Source organism: Chiloscyllium plagiosum, unplaced genomic scaffold, assembly GCF_037043375.1.
Source record: "Chiloscyllium plagiosum isolate Xiang-an unplaced genomic scaffold, Cpla_swu_hap1 HiC_scaffold_42, whole genome shotgun sequence".
Classification (NCBI taxonomy): domain Eukaryota; kingdom Metazoa; phylum Chordata; class Chondrichthyes; order Orectolobiformes; family Hemiscylliidae; genus Chiloscyllium; species Chiloscyllium plagiosum.
Genome location: NW_028270180.1, coordinates 34,727,694 through 34,752,988, shown reverse-complemented (window position 1 = coordinate 34,752,988; position 25,295 = coordinate 34,727,694). Strand labels below are relative to the sequence as shown.

At 41.5% G+C, this 25,295-nt stretch overlaps 1 protein-coding gene across 3 annotated transcripts in view; it reads left to right on the top strand.

Moving 5' to 3' along the window:
• Positions 1–16,145, top strand: part of LOC148137571 (uncharacterized) — a 33,744-nt gene extending 17,599 nt beyond the window's left edge. The window contains exons 2-4 of one of the 3 annotated variants that reach the window (XM_087982075.1): positions 8,928–9,214; positions 10,428–10,522; positions 15,869–16,145. In XM_087982075.1, coding sequence (XP_087838201.1) covers positions 8,928–9,214; positions 10,428–10,522; positions 15,869–15,898 — 412 coding nt within the window. In that variant the 3' untranslated portion in view covers positions 15,899–16,145. Of the gene's footprint in view, positions 1–8,927; positions 9,215–10,427; positions 12,597–15,868 lie in introns of those variants that run through there. The other 2 variants (XR_015754125.1, XR_015754124.1) reach the window with 2 other exon arrangements.
• Positions 16,146–25,295: the final 9,150 nt, after the last annotated feature.

The window sequence follows — 25,295 nt, the reverse complement described above, 5'->3', positions numbered from 1 at the left end:
ATCTTTGATTGGCCCTAATCTTACTCTAGTCATTCTTTTATTCCTGATATACTGAAAGAAAGCTTTAGGGTTTTCCTTGATCCTATCTGCCAATGACTTCCCATGTCCCCTCCTTGCTCTTCTTAGTTCTCTGTTTATGTCTTTCTTGGCTAACTTGTAACTCTCAAGTGCCCCAACTGAGGCATTATGTCTCATCCTAACATAAGCCTTCTTCTTCCTTTTGACAAGAGATTCAACTTCTTTAGTAAACCACGGCTCCCTTGCTCAGCCACTTCCTCCTTGTCTGACAGGTACATACTTATCAAGGACATACAATAGCTGTTCCTTGAATAAGCTCCACATTTCAATTGTGCCCATCCCCTGTAGTTTCCTTCCCCATCCTATGCATCTTAAATCTTGCTTAATCACATCATAATTGCCTTTCCCCCAGCTATAATACTTGCCCTGCTGTATATACCTAACCCTTTCCATCGCTAAAGTAAACATAATCCAATTGTGGTCACTATCACCAAAGTGCTCACCTACCTCCAAATCTAACATCTGGTTGGGTTCATTACCCAGTACCAAATCCAATATTGCCTCGCCCTTTGTTGGCTTGTCTACATACTGTGTCACTAAACCCCCCTGCACACATTGGACAAAAACTGACCCATCTAAAGTACTTGAACTATTGTATTTCAAGTCAATATTTGAAAATGTAAAGTTCACCCATAACAACTACCCTGTTACTCTCGGTCCTATCCAGAATCATCTTTGCTATCCTATCTCTGGAACTATTTGGAGGCCTATAGAAAACCCCCAACAGGGTGACCTCTGCTTTCCTGTTTGCAATCTCAGCCCATACTACCTCAGTAAATGAGTCCTCAAATGTCCTTTCTGCAACTAACAATGCCACACCTCCCCCTCTGTTGTCATCTTCTCTGTTTTTACTGAAACATCTGACTGTCTTTCTCCCTCACGGTCTGTCTCTTTCTCTCTGCCTGTCTGTATCTCACACTCTCTCTCAGCCTGTCTGTGGTTCTCTGCTTATGTGTTTCAGTGTTCCCGCTTCTCTCGCTCTTACTCTCCATCTCTGCCTGTCTGTCTTTATCTGTCTCTCTCTCACGTTTTCTCTCTCTTTCTCGCTCTATCTCTCTCCCTCTCTCCCTCTCTGTCTCTCTCCATCTCTCTCTGCCCCTGCCTCTCTCTCTGTCTCTCTCCCTGTCTATCTCTCTCACACTCTCCTTCCCGCCTCTATCTGTCTCCCCGCGCAGTTCTCTGTCTCTCTCTTTCTCCATCTCCCTCTCCACCGGTGTCTCTATTTCTGTATCCCCGCCTCGCGCGCTCTCTCTCTCTCTCTCTATCTTTCTATCTATCCATCTATCTATCTCTTTAACCCCCACCGGAATCTCTGTCTCTGCCTCTACCTGCCTCAATCTCTTACTCCTGTCTGCCTTTCTCTCTCCCTCCCTCTGCCACCTCTCTCTCTCTCTCTCCACATGTTTCTCTCTCCAAGATCCTCTATCTCTCGCTATCTCTATTTCCCTGTCTGTCGGTCTGTGTCTCAATCTCTCTCTCCGATTCTCTCTCTCTCTCTCTTCACCTGTCTTTCTATCTCTATCAATCTACCTCTCACTCACTCTCTGTCTCTCTCTCTCTCCTCCTTTCTGTCTCCCTCTCTCTCCCTATATATCTCTCTCTCTCTCCCCTCCCCGCTCTCTCTCACTCTGCCTGTCGGACTTCTCTCTCTAACTCTGTCTGCCTATCAGCCACTCTCTCTAATTCGCTCTCTCCACACGTCTCTCTCTCTACATGTCTCTCCTCACGCCTAACTCTCTCTTCTCTCTCACTGCCTGTCAGTCTCTTTCTACCTCTCGCCACTTGTCTGTCTGTCTCTATCCCTCTCACTCTCTTTCCGCCTCTCTCTGTCTCTGTCGCATTCTCCCTGCCATCTCTCTCCCCCCTTGCGCAGTTCTCTGGCTCTCTCTCAAACTCCCTCTCCGCATGTCTCTCTCTTAGTCCCTTCCTGCCTCTCTCTCTGTCTGCCTACACGTTCAAACCTATTTCACTCTTTCTCCGCCTGTCAATCTCCATCTCTCTCTCTGTTACTGACCCTCACCCTTCCAGCCTCTCTCACGCCCTCATTCTCTCTCTGCTGTCGCTCTCTCTTCCCCGCCCGGCTCTCTCTCTCTCTTTCTCCTTCTCTCTTTTCCTCTCCTTCTGTCTCTCCACCTTCTGTCTTTTTCTCTCACTATCTCTCTTTCACCCCTCCTGTCTTTCGCTGTCTCACTCTCTCCCTCTGTCTCTCCCAGACTCACTTTCTCTGTGTTTATCTCTCTCTCTCTCGCTCTCACTCTCCCTCTCGCGTCTGATTCTCTCTCCCCGCTTGTCTATCTCCCTATTTATCCCCGCCCACTTTTCTCCCTCACCCTCTCTCTCTCATACACACGCTGACTTTGTTTATCTGCCTCTCTCTCTCGCTCCCCTCTCTCACACACACACTCATCGCCTCCCTCTTGAACTCTCTCCCACCCCACCTGTCACTCTCTCTGTTTTTCTCTCTCCATCTCCTCTCTCTCCCTGTCCGTCTCACGCTGTCCCTCTCTCCCTCTGTCTCTCCCAGACTCACTTTCTCTGTGTTTATCTCTCTCTCGCTCTCACTCTCCGTCTCTCTCTGCCCACCCCCTCTCCATCTTGCGTCTGATTCTCTCTCTCCCCGCTTGTCTATCTCCCTATTTATCCCCGCCCACTTTTCTCCCTCACCCTCTCTCTCACACACACATGCTGTCTTTGTTTATCTGCCTCTCTCTCCTCCCCTCCACGCCAGCCTTTCTCTCTCTCGCTCCCCCCTCTCTCACACACTCTCATCGCCTCCCTCTTGAACTCTCTCCCACCCCGCCTGTCACTCTCTGTTTCTCTCTCTCCATCTCCTCTCTCTCCCTGTCCGTCTCACGCTGTCCCTCTCTCCTTCTGTCTGTCTGTCTCTACCTCCCCGCCGTCTCTCTCTCTCTCTACTCATGTCTCTCTCTCCCTCCCTCATCTGCCACCTGTCTCTCTCTCTCTCCCTGCTCTCTCTCTCCCAGCCTCTCTCTCTCGCTATCTCTCTCTCCCTGCTTGCCTGTCTGTCTGTGGCTCTCTCTCTCTATCAATCCACCTCTTTCTCTCTCTGTCTCTCTTTCCTCCTTTCTGTATCTTTCTCTACCTATATCTCTCCCTCTCCCCGCCTCTCTCTCCCTGCCATGCTCTCTCTCTCTTTCACTGTCTGTCAGACTCTCTCACCATCTCTCTGCCTGTCAGCCACTCTGTATGTCTCTGTCTCTGTAATACTCCCTCTCTCCACATATCTTTCTTTCTCCTCCCGCCTGTCTCTCTCTCTCTCTCTCTCATTTTACACCTATATTTCTGTGTATTTATCTCTCACACACACTCTTCCTTGCCAGTCTTTCTGACCCCGCCTCTCTCTCTGTTTCCCTCTCTCGCCACTGCTCTCTATCCTTGCCTCTTTCCACTCACGCTCACTCTCCTCCTCCCGATCTTTCTATTTTTCTCTCTCCCTCACTATGTTATTCGCTATCTCTCTCGCTCGCTCTGTCTCTCTCTCTCTCTGCTTGTCGAGCTCTATCTGTCTCTCTCGCTCTCTCTCCCCCTCTCTCATTGTCTCCCTCTCTCTCTTCCCCCCGCCTGTCTCTCTCTCTCTGTCTCAAGCTTCTGTCTCTCTCCGCCTCTCTCACTCTCCAATGTCTATCGCCAACTGTCTGTGTCTTTTTTTTCTCTCACTCTGGCTGTCAACCTCTCTCTCACCCGCAAACTACACTCTCTCTCTCACTCCCCACGCACCACTGTCACACCCTCTCTCCCTTTCTCTCACTCTCTCTCACTTTCTCTCTCTCACACACACGCACACCCTCCATCCCCGGCTCTCTTGCTCTGTCTCATTCCCAGCTCTTTCGCTTTCTCCATCCCCCTCTCTCTCCTCTCTCTATCTCTTCCCCCACCGCATGTGTCTCTCCCTCTGTTTCTCTGCCTGTCAGTCTCTCTCTCTCTCTCTCTACCCACCTGTCTCTCTCTCTCTCTGTCTCTCTCTTATGTCCCTTCTTGTCTCTCGATCTCTCAATCTCCCACCACATCTGTCTTTCCCTCTCTCCCTCTCTGCATCTGTCTCTCTCACTCCCCAGGCCTGTCTATCTCTTTCTCTTTCTGTCTCCGCCAATCTAACTGTCTGTCTCACCCTCACACTCGTCATCTGTCCCAGTCTCTTTCTCTCCACCACCTGTTTCTTACTCTCTCCACTTCCATGACCATCTCTCTCTCCCTCTCTCTCTGTGTCTCTGCCTCCCCCCCCCCCCCCCGTCGCTCTGTCTCTCTCTCTCCGCCTGTCTGTGATTCTGTGTTACAGTGTTCCCGCTTCTCTCGTTCTTTCTCTCTCCATCTCTGCTTATCTGTCTCTGTCTCTCTCTCACTTTTTCTCTCTCTCTCTCTCTCTATATATATACACATCATCATCACTTTCCCTACCGCCTCTATCTCTTGCCCCGCACAGTTCTCTCTCTCTCTCCAACTCCCTCTCCGCGTGTCTGTCTCTTTCTCCAGCCCCGCCTCTCTCTCTGTCTCTATCTCGACCAATATGTCTCTCTCACTCTCGGCCTATATGTCTCTCTCACTCTCTTTCCGTCTCCCGCCTCTCTCTCCACGTCCCACTATCTCTCTCTCATTCTCTCTCTCTGTCTGTAAGACGCTCTCTCTCCCTTTCTGCCTGTCACCGACTCTTTTTTTTCTCTCTCTCTCCCTTTCTCTCTCTCTCTCTCTCCACATGTCTATCTCTCTCATCCCGTCTGTGTCTCTCTTCTCTATCAATGCCTGTCAGTCTCTCTCTATCTCTCGCCACGTGTCTGTCTATCTCTCTCAATTGCTCTCCGCCTCTCTCTCACACACTATATATCCCATTTCCCGCCTGTTTCTCTGTCTCTCATTATCCCTCCCGTCTCTCTCTCTCGCCCGTGCAGTTGTCTGTCTCTCTCTCACACAATCTCTCTCTGCCTGTCTCTCTTTCTACCTTTCCACCTCTGTCTCTGCCTCCCCGCCCGAACCTCTTTCTCGCTTTATCTCTGTCTTTATCTGCCTGTCCCTCTACACCTGTCTGTTTCTCTCTCTCCTTCCCCCTACTAATTGTCTCTCTCTCCACGATTGTCTCTCCCTCTCTATCCCCGCCTCTCAATCTGTTGCTATCTCTCTCTCCCCACCTGTCTTTCTGCCTCTCTTGTTCTCTGCCTGGGTGTCTCTCTCTCTCTTGCTCTAAGCCTATCTTTCTGTCTATTTTATTTCTCTTTCTCCGCCTGTCAGTCTTAGCTCTCTCTCTCTGTTATTGTCCTTCTCTCTCTCTCTGCCTATCTCTCTCTCCGACTCACGCTCTCTCTCTGCTGTCATTCTCTCTCTCTTACCTGCCTGTCACTCTCTCTCCCCATCTATCTCTTTCTCTGTCTCTCCCTGCCTGTCTCTCTCTATCTGAATCTACCCGTCTCTATCTATTATACAAAATGCGGAAGAATGGGATTGTGGGAGACATAGCAGTTTGGATCAGTAATTGGCTTGCTGAAAGAAAAAAGAGGGTTGTAGTTGATGGAACATGTTCATCTTGGTATCCAGTTACTAGCGGCGTACCGTAAGGGTCGGTGTTCGTCATTTTTATAAATGAGGTCAGGGCATAGAAGGTGGGTTAGTAAATTTGCGGACGACACTAATGTCAGTGGAGTTGTGGATAGTGACAAAGGATGTAGTAGGTTGCAGAGAAACATAGAGCTGGGCTGAGAGGGGCTTAATGGAGTTTAATGTGGACAAGTGTAAGGTGATACACTTTGGATGGAGTAATCGGAATGCAAAGTATTGGGCTAATGGTAGGATTCTTGGGAGTGCAGATGAGAAGAGAGATCTCGCTGTCCATGTACACAGATCCCTGAAAGTTGCCACCCAGATTGACAGGGTTGTTAAGAAGGCATATCTTGGCCTTTATTAATAGAGGGATTCAGTTCCAGAACCAGGAGGTCATGCTGCAGCAGTACAAAACTCTGGTACGGCCACACTTGGCCACATAAAAAGGATGTGGAAGCTTTGGAAAGGGTGCAAAGGAGATTTACTAGGATGTTGCCTGGTATGGAAGGAATGCCTCACGAGGAAAGGCTGAGGGCCTTGAGGCTGTTCTCGTTAGAGAGAAGAAGGTTGAGAGGTGACTTAATAGAGACATACAAGATAATCAGAGGGTTAGATAGGGTGGACAGGGAGAGCCTTTATGGGGACGGCAAACACGAGGGGACACAACTTTAAAGTGAGGGGAGATAGGTATGACAGATGTCAGAGGTAAGTTTCTTTACACAGAGTAGTAAGGGTATGGAATATTTGCCTGCATCGATAGTAGATTAGCCAAGTTTAAGTGCATTTAAGTCGTCATTGGACAGGCATATGGACGTACATGGAATAGTGTAGGTGGGATGGGCTTCAGATTAGTCTGACAGGGCGGCGCAACATCGAGGGCCGAAGCGCCTGTACTGTGCTGTAATGGTCTATGTTCTATGTTTCAATATTAAATTTTTTAAAAATCGTTCCATTCAGGTTAATACATCTGGCAAACAACCAACGATTTCCCATTCAGCACTCATAACTCTTCTGCTGTGAATATGCAAAACAATCATGGAATTAATATTAAGTCTTTCCAATTAAGACATGTCACATTTACTCTAAAAATCGCTCTTCATTTCTACACATTACGGAGTTGCACAGCAATATGTGACTTCTCACCAATTTAAAGTTTGACATTAATTGTTTTTCATACTAATTGTTGCTTATTTCCAATATTTAATAATTGTTCAAATCCAGTACATCTAGCTTTAAGTGTGGAATTATGTTTCAGTATAGCACTGTATAGTTTTACAATCACATGGTGATAGTGTGTTCCCAGTTGATTTTTAGCTCAAGAATGGAATCCTCGTTGATTTTTATTTCAGCAAAAAGATCCTGTTTAACTTGCTTATATTTAAATACACAAACATTTATTCTGTTTTCAATAATCACACAAACACACAAACAGCTACATCTTTCTCATGCTAAAATACCTGGAATTTCCTGTGATTTCTTTTTGCGATAAATTAACTCACAGGCATTTGTGAGTTCAACAGACACAATAAATTTTCAATTTTTGCAAGTCCTACTTTTTAAAAGCCAGACACGGGATTAGCCTTCTGCTGATGTATCACGTTAAAATGATTGTTTGCCTTTTCGGATCTCTTTGTGCTGCAAAATTATTTTTATTTTCAATTCGTTATAAACAAAACTGATCTTAAAGTGTTGAAATTGTTTTCATTTTTATTCCAACATTATTTGTCAACATCCATTTATCACAAAAAAATGAAAATTATTTTTTCTTCCCATCATGGTCACTGTGATACTCATTTTCATTGCTTACTGATTTTCTTTATAATGGTGATACAAATGTTTAAACATTGATCAGATAAAATATCCATTAAAAAATACACGCCTCCACAAGTAAACCAACATAAGGACATACATAATTTTATATTGTCTGCATTGTTAAGTAAAACTAAATTCTGTTCCATAATTACAGAATGACTAATATTTTCCTTCAATCCATAAATGTATTTTGTTCTTCAGTTTATCGATCTTAATGAACATACAATCAACATCAGAGCAAAATACTTTCAAAATAGTTTGTTAATTTATTTGTACAGATTACAGCGTTAGTTATCAAGTCATAATCATCATGATAACTTCAGAATAATTTACGGTTGTCCTTCTAACGTGTCTAGTGAGATTTACATCTTAATTTAACCCATTGTTTAATTTAATCCACTGCTTAATTTAATCCATTTCACCAATGCTACAACATAGAAATGCATTCGTTTTCAGGTCTTCTATCCCACAATGGAATCAATGATTTACAATCCAAAATTCAGTGTAAATATCTGAGTTTTGCTCATATGAATGGTCACAGTAATCTCAGCCTTATAAATTGAGGTTACTGCAATTACTTTTAATGCAAGCATTCCTGTTTATTTCTACATTTTGCAAAATTAAATGGCAAACGTAAATTTGTGATTCTTCTAAGTGCACTAATAGAGTTTTTGAAAATGTAAGTATTGCTAAAATCTAATAATTGTTCAGTTCAGTAATGGGTATAATTGTGGAATTATGTCTCAGTTCAAGAACTAATGTGAAGACATTGCAGTGTGGAAACTCACAGTCATTGTGAAGATCAATTTATATTTTTATTATGGGAACACTGCTGAATTATTTCCATCATATTGCACTTCAACGTTCACATTTAATGCATTTCAAATTGCAGTAAATATAGAGTATTTTACGTGACAACATTTTTAAATAAAATATTGTCACTTTTTAAGGACGCAAAATGGAATTAAAACCCATTTGCTTTTTCCTTTATCAATTTCAGTAAATTTAGAATTGAAGAAACCTAGATTGAAACAGCATGAAAACAAGCCCTTCATCTCAACTTTTCCATACTGACCAGGTTTCCTGAACTGAGCTAATCCCGTTTACTGCAGTATGCCCTCTGGATCTTTGCTAGCCAAATGACTGTCCAAAAGCCTTTTAAATGTTGTAATTGTAACAACCTCGACCACTTCCTCTGACAGCTCATTCCATGTGCACACCACACTCTGAATAAAGCTGCTCCTCAGAGCCCTTTTAAATCGGCCTCCCTCACCTAAAGCATCATGTAGACGATAAAATCATTCAGACTGCAAAATTCTTAAAATTTGGGAGAAACGTGGAAGCAGCATCATGACATTCATATTTTAATTAGCGGCCTGAAGCTAATAAATTGGAGATATTGTGATCATTGAAATGAATAAATATATTTCATGTTTGATTGAAAAACAATTCAATAGACACTTAATTTTTTTCTCAATTAAAATTCACAGGTACTTTGGTACACCTTTGTTGAAAGTGGACGCTGAACCTATGCCTCCTAGTTTATTAGTGGATACTGCAGCTCCACAAAAACCCTCCAGATTGTCCCTCCGCAGAAGGGCAGGACAACAATCACATGCTTACTCACGAAAAAAAAATCAGTTTTCTTGTGATAATTATATGGATGGCCCGGTGGCTCAGTGGTTTGCAATGTTGCCACCGAGCGCCAAGGACCTGGGTTTGACTCCAGCTTCTGGCGACTGTCTGCGTGGAGTTTGTACATTCTTCCTGTGTCTGTGTGAGTTACGGCTTCCTCCCATCATCCAAAAATGTGTGGGTTAAGTGCTATAATTGCCCGACTATTAGGTGTGTTAATGTAGGAAAATGAATCTGGGTGAGTTACTCTTTGAAGGGTTGGTGTGGACTTACTGGGCCGAATGACCCGTTTCCCATCCTGTAAGGAATTGACTCTAAAGTAATAATTAGACTTAGATTGAATTAGATCTGCGCATTGGAATAACCAATAGAATTGTAACAAAGATGAAGCTAAGCAACAATGGTCTTAATTAAAACAAATCTCGTGATAATTAGCATAAATTTGAAATGGCAATCAGTGAAGCATAAAATAGATCTATATGCGTGAAGCAGTTGTTCATAAACCCAAATGACGTCTAAATCGCTTGGCAATTCACATGAATTGGAAATAACGGATGAATCATTCAATGTGACTACTTAACTGAACAAAACATCGCTCATTTCCACAAATTTGTGATTCCTAAGAATTCAAGATTTACTGTTAAAGAAAAGAACAAACACAAGGAGATTCGGTTTTGTGTACATAGGAAACGAAAAATAGTTAGATCTTATTGTAATAATTAGAAATATATAAATGTTAGCATTGAAATTAAATACAATCAATACAAGAAACCAAAGAATTGTGGATGCTGGAAATCAGAAACAAACTCAGAAACTTCTGGAAAACAAGCTTGGCATGTCTGGTAGCATCTGTGGAGAGAAAGCAGAGTTAATACTTTGTGTGTAGCGACCCTTTTTCAGAATGCATTTTTGTTCACAAGCAATTCAATTCAGCTCGGTTTCCACTGTTGAAATGAAAATCAATGTTCTGAATGATCGGGCGAATGTGCAGTGTAAGTTTACATCAGTTGATGAACTAGGCCATATTTCCAAATTTTAGTAATTACTGGATTGAAAAGTATAGAAAAAATGAATACTAGATATTAGCAATAATTGCATTTTTAAAAAACTGAAATTACTGAAATAAAGAATAGTCACACATCTCATCACTATTTGACTGACAGTAATTGTTGGAGACAGTTGATAAGGCTGAATAAGAATCTATGATTATTATGAGTATTCAAATAAGAAAGAAAAGGCGTTATTTTCTACAAAATTGCATGTGAAGTCATTTTTTTTCTGAGTTTGTTGACACGAAGGACCCCTTTGAGGAACGTTAATCAAACCAAAATGTGAACCCTGTTTTCTTCCAACAGATGCTGCCAGACCTGATGAGCGTTTCCAGCAATTTCTTATTGTTGTTCCGGATTTACAGCATTCACAAATCTGTCGGTTTTTATTTATAATTAAAGTAAGAGTTCGAAAACAATAATTTGTTTCATCAATAAGTAGTTTACTTTGATGTTGATTATATATTCATTAAGATCAGTGAACAAGATTTAAAAAATTAACAAGATTGATTGGTTGAAATAACATTAACAGTGATTATCAAACAGAATTTCTTTTCATGAAAACATGCAGACGATCCAAGAATTCTCTTTTCCTTCCAATATTTTTATTACAGAGAAAGGTATCTTATAATTTGCTAAATTTTCACCACAATCAGTGATTAGACGTTTATCTCAGAATTAGGCAGAATGTGAATAGATAATGAATGCAATTATACTTGTGAATGAAATATGCCATCTATGGTAGAAATATTGTACATTGACAAATAGTTTGGAATATAATCTTTAAAATTTCTATATGTTCAAAGCACTCTTTCTTGCATTGATCTGAAAAGTAAAAGAAAACATTTTACAATGGACATGCATTGGGGAAAAAAAGAAACCAGTTATTGAAGAGGAAAATCAACTGAAAACAATTTCCATTTTTTTCCAAATATGTGAGAATTTGTGGAAATCATGTGAAATTGAGTGGATTTTTCGTATGAAAAATATGCAGCTCTCAGTAAGATTATTAGAACTACAATAAATGTTAGCATTGAAGTGAAATTAAGTGAATCCAACTAAATTTCCACCGATAATATTCGTTTTTATCTAAATTTGGAGATTGTAAAATGCAATTTTTTTTATCAGTTGATGTACTGAAACATAAATGCACACCTATACCTGGATATATTGGATTTCAATAATTATTACCTGGTCGTTATTATCAATAATTAGTTTTAAAGTAGCTGAGAACAAATTTAAGAATGATGTGAAAACTTTTACTGCAACGTGATTGCGCAACATGTTGGAAAAAAACTGAAATATTGATGTGAAAAATAATTAGAAATCTCCTAATTTATGAGTCTGATTAATAATCATTCCCTTAATATGAGTAGACAAATGAAATAAAATCAGATATTTACTATAACTTTTGGATTAGAACTCTTTGGTTTATTGCAGATGTGCTGACCTGAAAAAAAAATGTTTCATAATGGTACTGGCATTAAGAAATAATGGATTATACTAAAATGTGTATCTCACGATGCTTTTTACAAAGATTACATTTCACAATAGTGTGATGATTAAAATGACAAGAGATTAATGACCTATTCAGGCGGCAAAGGCCTCTGGTACTATACCCTCCCCTTCCTGCACCTCTCCATCTCCATTAATGACGACTGACTTGACACTGACATTTTTTACAAACCCAACGACTCCCACAGCTACCTGGATAACACCTCTTTCCACCCTACCTCCTGCAAAAATGCCATCCTGTATTTCCAATTCCTCCGCCTCCGCCGTATCTGCTCCCACGAGGACCAGTTCCACCACAGAACACACCAGATGGCCTCCTTCTTTAGAGACTGCAATTTCCCTTCCCACATGGTTAAATATGCCTCCAACGCATTTCGTCCACATCCCGCACCTCCACCCTAAAACCCCACCCCTCCAACCATAACAAGGACAGAACGAACTCTGGTGCTCACCTTCCACCCTACCAACCTTCGCATAAACCAAATCATCCGCCGACATTTCCGCCACCTCCAAACGGATCCCACAACCAGGGATATATTTCCCTCCCCACCCCTTTCCGCCCTCCGCACAGAGTGTTCTCTCCATGACTACCTGGTCAGGCCCACGCCCCCCTATAACCCACCCTCCCATCCTGGCACCTTCCCCTGCGCCTACACCTCCTCCCTCAGCTCCATCTACATCCACCAATATCATTTATTGTATCCATGGCTCCCGATGCGGTCTCCACTACATTGGGGTGACTGGACGCATCCTAGTAGAGCGCTTTAGGGAATATCTCGGGGACACCTGCACCAATCAACTACACTGCCCTGTGGCCCAACATTTCAACTCCCCCTCCCACTCTGCCGAGGGCATAGAGGTCCTGGGCCTCCTTCACCGCCGCTCCCTCACCACCAGACACCTGGAGGAAGAACGCCTCCTCGGAACACTTCAACCCCAGGGCTTCAATGTGAACTTCAACAGTTTCTTCATTTCCCCTTCCCCCACCTCACCCCAGTTCCAAACTTCCAGCTCAGCACTGTCCCCATGACTTGTCCTACCTGCCTATCTTCTTTTCCACCTATCCACTCCGCCCTCCTCCTTGACCTATCACCTTCATTCCCTCCCCCACTCACTCATTGTACTCTCTGCTACTTTCTCCCCGTTCCCGCCCTCCTCTCACTTATCTCTTCACCCTTCAGGCTCTCTGCCTGCATTCCTGATGAAGGGCCTTTGCCCGAAACGTCGATTTTACTGCTCCTCGGATGCTGCCTGAACTGCTGTGCTTTTCCAGCACCACTCTACTCCAGAATCTGGTTTCCAGCATCTGCAGTCATTGTTTTTACCTACCGGACTGTTTATCCAGAGAATCAGATAATGTTCTGGGGACGAGGGTTTGAATCCCGCCACAACGGGTGTTAGAATTTGAATTCAATTTCTTTGGTAAAATCTGGAAGTAAAAGTCTCATGATGACCAGGAATCAATTGCCGCTTGTCAGAGAAACCCAACTGGCTCACTAATGAACTTTAGGGGAAGGAAACTGCCATTTTTACTTTTCAGGCTTACGTATGACTTCATATCCATAACAATGTGATTGAATCTAACTGCCCTCTGCGCAAATAGAGATGGAAAATAAATACTGGCCTCGATAGCGCTGCCCTCATCCTGTGAATGAATATAATGTTTGAAGTCAACAGTTAAAATGATTCAATATTTTCAAGGCAATTTGCTTTGATCTTTTCTAGATTTTCATAAAGATCAGTAAACTGAGGATTACATATTTTTTAAAAATTCAGAGATTATTAATCAGAATTGTTTCGCCGTTCAAAAATCTTATTTCTTCAGGGTTTTTTTTTTCATTTCCTTCGGTTTTACTCGTTCTTGCACAGGATCTGTTATCGGACCTCTGCTATTTATGGCATACATATAAATGACTTGGATGAAAATATAGATGGTGGATTAATGAGTTTGAAGACAATGCAAAGATTGCTGGAGTTGTGGATAGTGTAGAAAATTGTCAAAGGATTTGTGGGCGGCACGGTGGCACAGTGGTTAGCACTGCTGCCTCGCAGCGCCAGAGACCCGGGTTCAATTCCCGACTCAGGCGACTGACTGTGTGGAGTTTGCACGTTCTCCCCGTGTCTGCGTGGGTTTCCTCCGGGGGCTCCGGTTTCCTCCCACAGTCCAAAGATGTGCAAGTCAGGCGAATTGGCCATGCTAAATTGCCCGTAGTGTTAGGTAATAGGGGTAAATGTAGGGGTATGGGTGGGTCACGCTTCGGCGGGTCGGTGTGGACTTGTTGGGCCGAAGGGCCTGTTTCCACACTGTAAGTAATCTAATCTGATACAGCGGGACATAGATCAGCTGCAGATATGAACGGAGAAATAGTAGATAGAGTTTAATCCATGTAAGTGCAAGGTGCTTCTCCTTGGGGGATTAAGTACAATATTAAGGAAAGGCAGGACCTTGAACAGCTTTGTTGTTCAAAGGAATCCTGGAGTTTAAGTCCTTGGCTCCATGAAAGTGATCATGCAAGTAGGTAGCGTGCTAAAGAAGGCATATGTCATGCTTGCCTCTATTGGTCACGGAACTGATTACAAGAATCAGCAGATCATGTTGCAGCTTTATAAGACTTTGGCTCGGCTAGATAACCGTGTTCGGTTCTGTTCACCACATTACAGGAAGGATATACATGTTTTGAAGAGGGTTAGAAGGGTGCTTACCTGGTTGCTGTCTGGATTAGAGTATATGAACTACAACGAGATGCTATAAAAATTCAGGATGTTTTCTCTGGAGCTTTGGAGGCTGAGGGAAGACTTGATAGAATTGTATATAATTATGAAATACGGAGATAGATAGGCTGAACAGACAGAATGTTTTTTTTTCGAGAATTGACGTGTCAAATCTAGATGGCGTGCGTTTAATAACGGGGCGAAACTTCAAAGGAGATGTAAGAGACAGGTTTTCCTGACAGAGAGAGTGGTCAGTGTCTGGAACGCACTTCCGGGTCTTCTGGTGAATGCAGATAAAATAGGGGCATTTAAGAGTCTTTTATATTAATACATGAATATGGAAGGACTGGAGGGTTATGGACCAAGGGCAGGAAGAAGTGATGAGATTCATTTAGCATGACATTCAGCACTACATCATTGGCCAAAGTGCCGGTTCGTGCTGTACAGATCTGTGTTCTCTGCTCTGGGAGAGAAAAATAGTGTGTAACATTTGATGCAATCAATATTTAAACATGACTGTCAGAATGTGGATGAAAATAAGTAGACAACAAACAGGTATAATAGAAAGATGCAGTCATTGACACTTGCTGTGTTTTTTTATAATACTTGTTCTGAATTAACAGACAAATATATTTAATGGATGTGCTTAAAATGTTTGCAGTTACTGATGTACTGTACCAAAAATGTCCACTGATAATTGGACTAGAACCCTGTCAGAAAAGTGAATTTTAGTAAAGTGAATTTCGCATCTTAATGCAATGCACTACATCGTAGTGCCGATACTACAATAAAAAAATCATAAAACGAAAGTATTGATTTTCCAATCAACACCATTAGAAATATCTGACTGCTGCTCATTTGAACAGTCAAAGTAATCGCAGCCTCATCTATTAAGAGGCATCTCAGGACATTTTATTCATTAATTGCTGTTTATTTTGACAAATTGCTGATTAAAATGGCTGTGTGAGAGTTGTCATTAATATTCAGTTCACTCATTACGACTCAGTACATCCACTGATGGTAAGATATTGCAGTGTTCAGTCTGCCAATTATTATGAAGATCAATATGTATTTTAATTTGATTATATTTATCTTCAATCCGAACATTTATTGCATTTCTGATCAAACTAAGCGTTAAATGATTTAAAAGCAAAGGAAATTTCAGATTTGTGTAATATTCTTATGTAAACAAGAAGCGTATACACCTTTATGTTCTTTATTTATCAATGTTAACATTTTCAACTTTGAACATCACTGGAAGGAAGGGAAGTTGTCTGCAGCTGAATCGTCGCATTGAACTTTTTTTTGCTGATTTCCTCATGTTGCAAAATATTCCAATCGTCTTTTAATTATAAGAAAATCACTTAAAACATATTAAATAGTTACATTTATTTTAATAAATTTACAATATCATAAGATTATGTCGATATATGTTTCTTGCAGTTATCATGATATCAATTTTAATTAAGATTATTTTATTATTGAGAATAACTACATCATTTTTAATCCATTACATATAGACGCAGGCCACTTATCGCAACGAAGATTAATGAGTTTTCATTTGTGCAACCACAGTAAGCATGTGATTATAATTCCACCCTTCGCGGCTGGGAGCATAATCTTGTGGAGCGCTGGCAATGCGTCTACCCCCCCCCCCCCCCAAAGCAGGAGGCGTGTCTTCAATTCTCACCCGCTTTTGAATCAAAGATTTGATCTGCTTCAATCTGTTGTTCATTCTTATGATCACATAATCTGCAATTTATTATCTTACGTTCACTAATAAAGCTATTTATCTCATTATAGTGCATCTATATTTTAACTTTCACGACTCTAGACTTTTGAAAACTTGAAATAACTAAACAATGAAGTTCTTTTTTCCCAAAACAACTTACGAAATCCAAATATTATCCATATGGTGAGCAATAGTATGTTAGTTCCAAATGTTCAAATATTTTAGGTTCTGCAAAGGAATTTCAATAAACATTTAACACATCTGCATTATACATTTCAGTACCTCAGTACCATCCTTATTCTCTAGTCTGAGCAAGAGGTTTGTGTGTATTTTGATTTCAGAAACGTGGAACTGTTTTACAAAGTGGTACATTCATCCTTCGTTTGGTTTTCTTGTAGAAAACATTCATTCATAACTCATATAATTTATTATGATCAATATTTCGACATTTCTATCAACATTATGAAGAAAATGAGAAGCAATTAACATGAGCATTTTCCTGAAAGAAATTCAGGACCTAAACTCCTTGCAGCCCTTAAGGTGAAAAAGTCTAAGTAATGATACTCTGATTTTTGTTTAATTCAAAAGCGCTTAAGTCAAAAACGTCAGTCCTTGTTCTTCAATGTTATAAACGTACCAAAGAAAAAATGATTTATTCTTCTGTAAAATAACGAAATGTGATTTTCGATCAATTAGTAGTCAGTTGATTACTTACTATTGCAAATTTTGTAACTTATTATTGCAATTTATTCAAACATTGTTAAGTCCTTTGATAAAATTAAATTTCTTTTAAAATTCAATTCTTAAAATGTAGAGAATTTTCCTTTTATTTCCCATTTACCCAGTCATATTGAATGGAAATTTGATGTGTTTTGAAAATATTGGAATGAGATCATTTGAAAATCTACTTTGCATGTTTCGCACTTATCTCAGCTCTTGCATGATGGTTAAATTGTGTTCAAGTCAAAATGTCAGCAACGTTTTTATTTAATCAAATCTTGACTTCACATAATATCTTTAACACATGGTTGTCAATCAATGCTCACACAAAACAGTGCACATGAAGTCATACAAAAGTCTTCATGACCAGCTAATTACTGTTCAGTGGGATAATCTGAGTAACTATCTTTTTGTTCCCGAAAGCTACCATCACAGTAAGCATTTGGTTATCATTCACTCCAATAAATCCAATGCATGTCCTCTAATGTTACTGTTCAGTAAATACACATGGTGTTTCTTGCTCAAGACAATACTTGTTCTTTATTACCAATGGCCAAGGATTATAAAGAAAGAGTTGTTGATAGTTCTGATTTGTGGCATTTCTCAAACAGGTTTTCAAACCAAATATTGCAAAACAAGTGTAATTTAGGTTTTGTTCAACTGTGGACATTTTCAACTCATGGCGATTTAATGTATTTATCTGCTCATTCAGAGCAAATACTAAAAGTTGCCTCTTGAAATTTAATTTACTGTGCTTTCCATTCACTAAAGTTCTCATGTTAATTGCTCCTCATTTTCTTCTTAAATCTGATACAAATCTCAAAATAATGATAGCAATAAAAGTTATTTTTCATTTATAGCCAAGAGGAAAAGGGAAGTGTACATAATGTCTAGGCAGCTGAGAACAGAATGGGCCCTGGAGGAATATCGGAAGAGTAGGACAAGTCTTAAACAAGGAATCAAGTGGGCTAAAATGGGTCATGAAATAGCTTTAGCTGGCCGAATTAAGGAAACTCCCAAAACATTTTGTTTTGTTATATAAGAAGGAAGAGGGTAACTCGAGAAAAAGTTGGTCCACTAAAAGATAATGAAAGAAGGCTGTGTGCCGAACCAGAGAGAATGGGTGAGATTCTAAATTTTGCATCAGTATTCACTGAGGAGAGGAGCATGATGAATCTTGGGATTAGAGATAGAAACATGATTAGTCTGAATCACGTTGGCATAAGTAGGGAAGATGTGTTGGGTCTGCAAGAGGTCATTAAGGTGGACAAGTCCCCAGGAATGGATGGGATCTATCCCAGGTTGCTGAGGGAGGCGAGAGAGGAAATAGCTGGGGCCCGGATAGACATCTTTGTGGCATCCTTAAATACAGGTGAGGTGCCGGAGGACTGGCAGTTTGCTCATGCTGTACAAGGAGGGTAGTAGGGATATTCCAGGTAACTACAGACCAGTGAGCCTGATGTCGGTGGTGGGGAAGTTGCTGGAGAGGGTACTGAGTGATCAGATCTATTTATATTTGGAAAGGAATGAGCTTATCGGTGATGGGTAACATGGTTTTGTGTGGGGGAGATCGTGCCTTACCAACTTGATAGAGTTCTTCGAGCAAGTGACCAAGTTGTTAGATGAAGGAAGGGATGTTGATGTCATATACATGGACGTTAGTAGGCATTTGATCAGGTTTCCCATTATAGACTAACGGAGAAAGTGAAGTCACATGGTGTGCAGGGTCTTCTAGTTAGGTGAAAAAAGATCTGGTTGAGCAACAGGAGACAGAGAGTAGTAGTTGAAGGGAGTTTCTCGAAATGGAGAAAGGTGACCAGTGGTGTTCCACAGGGGTCAGTATTGGGGCCGCTGTTGTTTGTAATATACATAAATGATCCAGATAGGGGGCACTGTTGGTATGATCAGCACGTTTGCAGATGACACACAGATTGGTGGAGCAGCAGAAAGCATAAGGGACTGTCAGAGAATACAGGAGGATATACATAGACTGGGGATTTGGGCGGAAAAGTGGCAGATGGCTTTCAATCCAGACAAATGTGAGGTGATGCATTTAGGCAAGTCTAATTCTAGAGCGAATTATACAATGAATGGAAGAGCCTTTGGAAAAGTTGATGGGCAGAAAGATCTGGGAGTGCAGGTCCATTATAACCAGAAGGTTGCTGCACAGGTGGATAGAGTGGTCAAGAAGTCATAATGTATGCTTGCCTTCATCAGATGGGGTATTGGGTATAAGAGCTGGCAAGGCATGTTAAATTGTACAAGACATTGGTTTGGCCGTATTTATAATACTGTGTACAGTCCTGGGCGCCACATTACCAAAAGGATGTGGACGCTTTGGAGAGGGTTCAGAGAAGGTTTACGAGGATGTTGCCTGCTATGTAAGGTGCTAGCTATGAAGAGAGGTTCAGTAGGTTAGGTTTATTTTCACTAGAAAAAAGGAGATTGAGTGGGGACCTGATTGAAGTTTACAAAATCCTGAAGGGTATAGACAGAGTGGATAGAGACAAGCTTTTTCTCAGTGTGAAAGATTCAATAGTGAGAGGTCATGGTTTCAAAGTGTGAGGTGGAAAGTTTAAGGGGGATACACACGGTAAGTACTTCACACAGAGGGTGGTGGGCGTTTGTAACTCATTGCCAGAAGAGGTGGTAGAGGCAGGCACGGTAGATTCATTGATGATGCATCTGGATAGATGCATGAGTAGGTGTAAATTTTCTTTGTTCTTTATATATACAATGCTCTGTCAAATAGAAAGATGAGATGTTTCATTATGCTTCAGTTTACTGATAGCATTTTTACAATCTATTTGTTGCTAATATCTAATAATTGTTCAAACCAGTAAGGGGTCGTGGCATTATGTCTCTATAGAATAACTAATGTAAAAATATTGCAATGTGCCATCTCTCAAACATTGCAAATATTGATTTTTATTTTAACTTGGAAACATTGTTGAATTGATTTCATTATATTTCACTTCAAATCTAACCTTTATTGTTTTTCTAATCACAATAAAAGTTATCTATTATTCATGTGACAAAATTACTTAAATTAATGCGAATTTTCTGAGAACAGAAAAAAAATGAATTTTTATCTCTGTTCTTTCATTTAAAAAATCGCAGTTAATTCTGAATTCTCGGAAATTGTGAATTTTCGGAAAGAATAAAAGTTCTCTTCAGCTGAATAGCGACAGTGAATGATTCATTCATTATTTTTTTCAGTTCATGTGTGAGGCAAAATCAATTTAATTTTCGTTTCGTCAAATGATAAACTGCTTTGAACAAATGGAATTATATAATTGATTTTTATTGGTTAATGTATAGTATTCTCACAATTATGTCAAATTGCCTTTCCACGAATTATTATGAGCTTCATACTAAATGTGAAATGTATTGATGCCGTCCACGATTAATATAAATTACTGTTTCACTTTCAGTCCATTTCACACAGAAACGCATGAATTCGCAATTCAAGAATAACAATAAACATTTAAATAATGACAATGAGCATGTGATTCCTGTCCTGCCCTTTCTGGTGGGAACATTATGAAGATTTTTGTGGATCTCTGGTAGTGCCTTGACGATTGCCAATCAAAAGACAGGCACACTATATCAAAAAATCCTGTCAATCTCTGATTCTCAGTTCCAAGATAAATATCAGGCCCGGCATATAACATGGATGTAGAAATCGGAGACATTGAGAATATTACATTTTACTGAAACTGCAAGGTTTAACACTAAGTGGATATGTGGATTAATGGTCACTAACAGTCTGTACAAAACCAGAGGGCACGGTTTTAACTCATACCTTCAACAGAGGTGCTTCGGAGCAGCTCTGGATGTTGATTAGAAACGATCTTGGAATTGATTGAATTGTCTTTCAAGTCAACATGAGTTTTTCTTCTATCTGTTGTTCATTCCAATAATTACAATATTTGCTATTTATTTCAGTCAGGCCACAAAGAAATGTAGGCATCTAATTCTGCTGGTTCCATGTTCCTCGAAAATATTTGAGAATGTTGTTATCTGCAAAAATGAAAGAGGTGAAGTAATGATATCCATCAATTCTTCTTCCAAAGAGCTTCTTTCAAACAACTGAAACATAGAAACAACTTATTCTCCAGTGCTATAAATAATTATAGTTCAGTTTATGAATTGTCTGCAGTTTGTTTTTACTCTTCCACTCATTTCTGCATTTTTAAGCAAGAGAAAATCCTATTTGACATTTACTGAATGGCTCGTTTTTTTCATCTATTTATAAATCTATTCAACCAACATTCCAGCAAAGTGCTAGCGAAATTTTGCTTTCACCCCATCGAAAGATGAGCATGAGACACTTTCTTATACATTACACACTGCATCTTTCCCAGACCAATAATCACACTTCATTACTCATAGCTGAGGAACATATATCGTGATGGAGCAAGTCCTGAATATAGGCCAGTTTCTAATAGGTTTCCAGTCCAATCATCCATACCAAAATATAATTGTGACCAAGTACAACAATTGCTGCAAACATTTTGAACAGATCCCCATTAAGCTTATTGATTTTTTTTCAGAGACAATAACAATTCCCTACAAATGCCATTGACTTAATTTTCTGATCCCGATGTTCTTTATCTACTTTTTTCCTTTGTAATTCTGTCTCAAATATCTAAATATTGATGACATTAAAAATTCCAAGAATTCAATATTGTATTTCCCCAGAAGAAAGGCATAGGCAGAAAGTACGTATTTCTTGAATATCTGAGAATATTAAGTGACAAAACAATTCTGATCAATAATCACTGAATGCCTCCTTTTTTTAACTCATCATGCCACACATTTTAATTCTCTGCTCAGTGATCTTACTAACTATCTAATCGACAGCAGAGCAAACTCGTTGGGAAGTATTGAATCATTTACTTTGCCAAAATTCTAAAAGTAATCATCAATTCATTGTTATTACATCAGTCATACAGTAATTCAGTTAAGGTTCAGTAACAAACATCATAAGATTCCCCCTACCACCCCACTCTCTCTCTCTTCACCAATCTCTCTCTCCTCCCACCCACAGTTTTTACTCTCACACGCTGTCTCCCCACCACTCTTTCTCTCCTCCAGTCATCCTAGCACCCATACTGTAACTACTCCTCAGTCTCTCTCTCCCCCACTCTTTCTCTCACACACTCTCTTCCACTCCGCTGCCCCATCCACACGCTTTCCTCCCACAATCTGTCTCCCTGTCACTCTCTCTCCATTCACTATCTCTACCCCACTGACTCTCTTCACCTCTCTCTCTCTCTCTGTCTCCCCTCTCCCTCTCTCCTCCCTAGTCGATCTACCCTCTACTCTCCCTCTCTCCGCATTTCTCTCTCTCTCCCCACCCACTGTCTTCCTCCCCTATTCTGTCTCCCTGCCACTCTCTCACTCCCCATTCTCTCTTTTTCCCCTCTCTCCACCTTTCCCTCATTCTCTCTCTCCCACCTCATTCCCCTCTCTCCACAACAGTCTCTCTCTTCCACTCTATCTCCCTACTCTCTGTCTCCACCTCACTCTCTCTCTCCCCCCACTCTCTTCCTCCGCATTCGCTATCTCCCCATTCTCTCTCTCACTACACTTTATCTGCCCTTACTCTCCTTCTACCCAATCCCACTCCTACCCACTCTCTCTCCCTGACTGACTCTCACTCACCCCCACTCTCTATACCAACCCCTCCATTTTCTCTCAATGCCCCACTCACTTCCTCCACAACTCTCCCCCTCTTCCCACTCTCTCTATCCGCTGACTGTCTCTCCCCCCCCGCAATCTCTGTCATTCTCCCTCGCTGACTCTTTCTCTTCCATTGGTCTCCCGTTCCCCGCCTCTCTGTAATTCCCCCATTCATGAGCTCTCAACCTAGTGTGTTTCTGTCCCCATTCTCTCTCTACCAATTTCTCTCTCCCACTACCCACTCTCTTTCCTCCCTATCTGTGTTTCCCGGCACTCTCTCCCTCTCCCTCACTCGCTCTTTCACCTCCTCTCTCTCTCTCTCTCTCCCCTCTGTGTCTTCCCCACCAACTCTCTTTCATCACTCACTCCCTCTGTCTCCTGGCCACGTTCTCTTTCTCCCCACTCTCTCCTTTCTCTCCAATCTCTCTGTTTCCCACACTCTTTCTCTCCTCCACACTGTCTCACCATAGCCTCTCTCCCCCACTCTCTCCCGCACTCTTTCTCTCCCACGCTTTCTCTCTCTCCCCCTCTCTCTCTCCCCAAATTTTCTCACTCCAATTTCTCTCTCAGCCCCCACTTTCTCTCACCCCCACTCTATCTTTGTCCCAGCCACTCTCTCTCACTCCTCCCTCTCTCCCCTCCTCTCTGGACCAACTCTCTCACCCCCACTCTCCACCACTCTTCGTCTATCTCGCACTCTCTCTCCCAGCTATCGACCTTTTCTGACTCTCTTTTTTCCCCTCATACTCTCTCTGCCCCATTCTCTCTATCCGCACTCTCTGTCTGTGCCCCACAATCCCTCTCTTGTGTCCAATCCTCTCTACCCCACTCATTCTCTCCCTTCTACTTCTCTCTCTCGCCAATCTCTCTCTCCCCTCTCTCTCTGCCCCGCTCTCTCTCCTCCCAACACTTTCACAGTCTCCTCCCCACTCTCTCTCCCTGTCTGCCTCTCTCCCTGTCCCAACTCTCTGTCTCACTCTGCCCCACTCTCTGTCTCTGTACACCCACTCTCTACCCCTCACTCTCTTTCTCTGCCAAATCCCCCTTTCTACCCCAACTCTCTCCCTCTCTCTCTTTCTCTCTATACTACCCCACCTCCCTCTCTCTGTTCCCCACTCTATCTCTATCTTGCCCTCTCTCGGTGACTGAAAGAACTTTTGACCAGGATTCATCTCCCGAGGTAATATGGGCTGAGGTCAGAAACAAGAGAGGAGAGCTGGGAGTGGGGGTGGGGTGAGGTAATTACCCCCCGATCCCCCTCCCCACTCGATTTCCCGCCCCAGGATCCCCCCATCATTCCTCCATCATTCCCCCTCCATTATTCCCCCTCCATCATTCCCCTGCATCATTCTCCCCCCCCCCACCATTCTCTTCTGGAGTGGGGGTGGGTTGAGGTAATTACCTTTTGACTTCTGTTACTATGTTCAGAAACTGCCTTTTAGATTGAGGTGAACAGAAACTGCATTTCTAATAACAAGCTGGGAGGTTTTTATATGCCTCCACAGAGTTCCAGGGAGATAGAGGAGAGGATTGGCAAAATGATTCTGGGCAGGAGTGAAAGGAACATGGTGGTCATTATGAGGGAGTTTAACTTCCCCAACATTGATTGGAAATGCATAACTCTAGTATGTCGGATGGATCAGTTTTTGTCCAATGTGTGCAGGAGGGCTTCCTGACATAGTTCGTCGAAGGGCTGACAAGAGGGGACACCACGCTGGATTTGGTGCTTGGTAAAGAACTAGCCCAGGTGCTTGTTTTAGTTGTGGGTGAGCACTATGGAGGGAGTGACCATAGTTCAGTTACATTTAGTTTAGCGATGGAAAAGGATAGGTACTTGCCACAAGGCAATACTTATCGATGGGGCAAGGGCAATTATAATGCAATTAGGCAAGACTTAGGGTGCATAGAATAGGGTAACAAATTGCAGGGGATAGGGAGAATCGAAATGTGGAGCTGGATTAAGAAACAAATATTGCGTGTCCTTGATAGATATGTCCCTGTCAGACAGGGAGGAAGTGATAAGGTCAGGGAACCGTGGTTTACTACAGAATTTGCATCGCTTGTGATGCGGAATAACGAAGCTTATGTGACAATGAGACAAGATGGTTCATATTAGTTCGGAAGGATTTAAAGAGAGAGTAAAGAAGAAAAAGAGAGGATATGAGCAGATGAAGGAGAACCCTAAAACTTTCCATTGGTATGAGAGCAATAAAAGGATGATTAGGGTAGGAATAAGGCCAGTCAAAGACAGAAGTCAGAAGTTGAATGTGGACCCTGTGGAGATCGGAGAGGTGCTAAATGAATATTTCTCATCGTTTTTCACTCAGGAAAAGGAGAATATTGTATAAGAGAAGAATTAGATACAAAATATTAGACTAGAAAGGAATGAGGTTAGAAAGGAAGAGATGTTATCAATTCTCGAATGAGTGAAAGTAGACAAGTCCCCTGGGCCAGATGGGATTTATCTGAAGGTTCTCTGGGAAGCTAGAAAACATTGGCGGAGGCTTTGGTATTCGGACTGCAGGATAGCAAATGTTGTGCCCTTGATCAAGAAGGGCAGTAGAGATGATCCAGGTAATTTTAGACATGAGCATTACTTGGGTTGTTCGAAAAGCTTTGGAAAATTTTTATTAGAGATAGGATTTATAATCATCTTGCAAGCATTTTTTTTCAGATAGTCAACATTGTTTCGTCAAGACCATGTTGTGTCTCACAAACCTCACTGAGTTTTTTGAGAAGGTGACAAAGTATGCAGATGAGGTGATGCACGTGGACTTCAGTAAAGCCTTTGATAAGGGTCCACATGG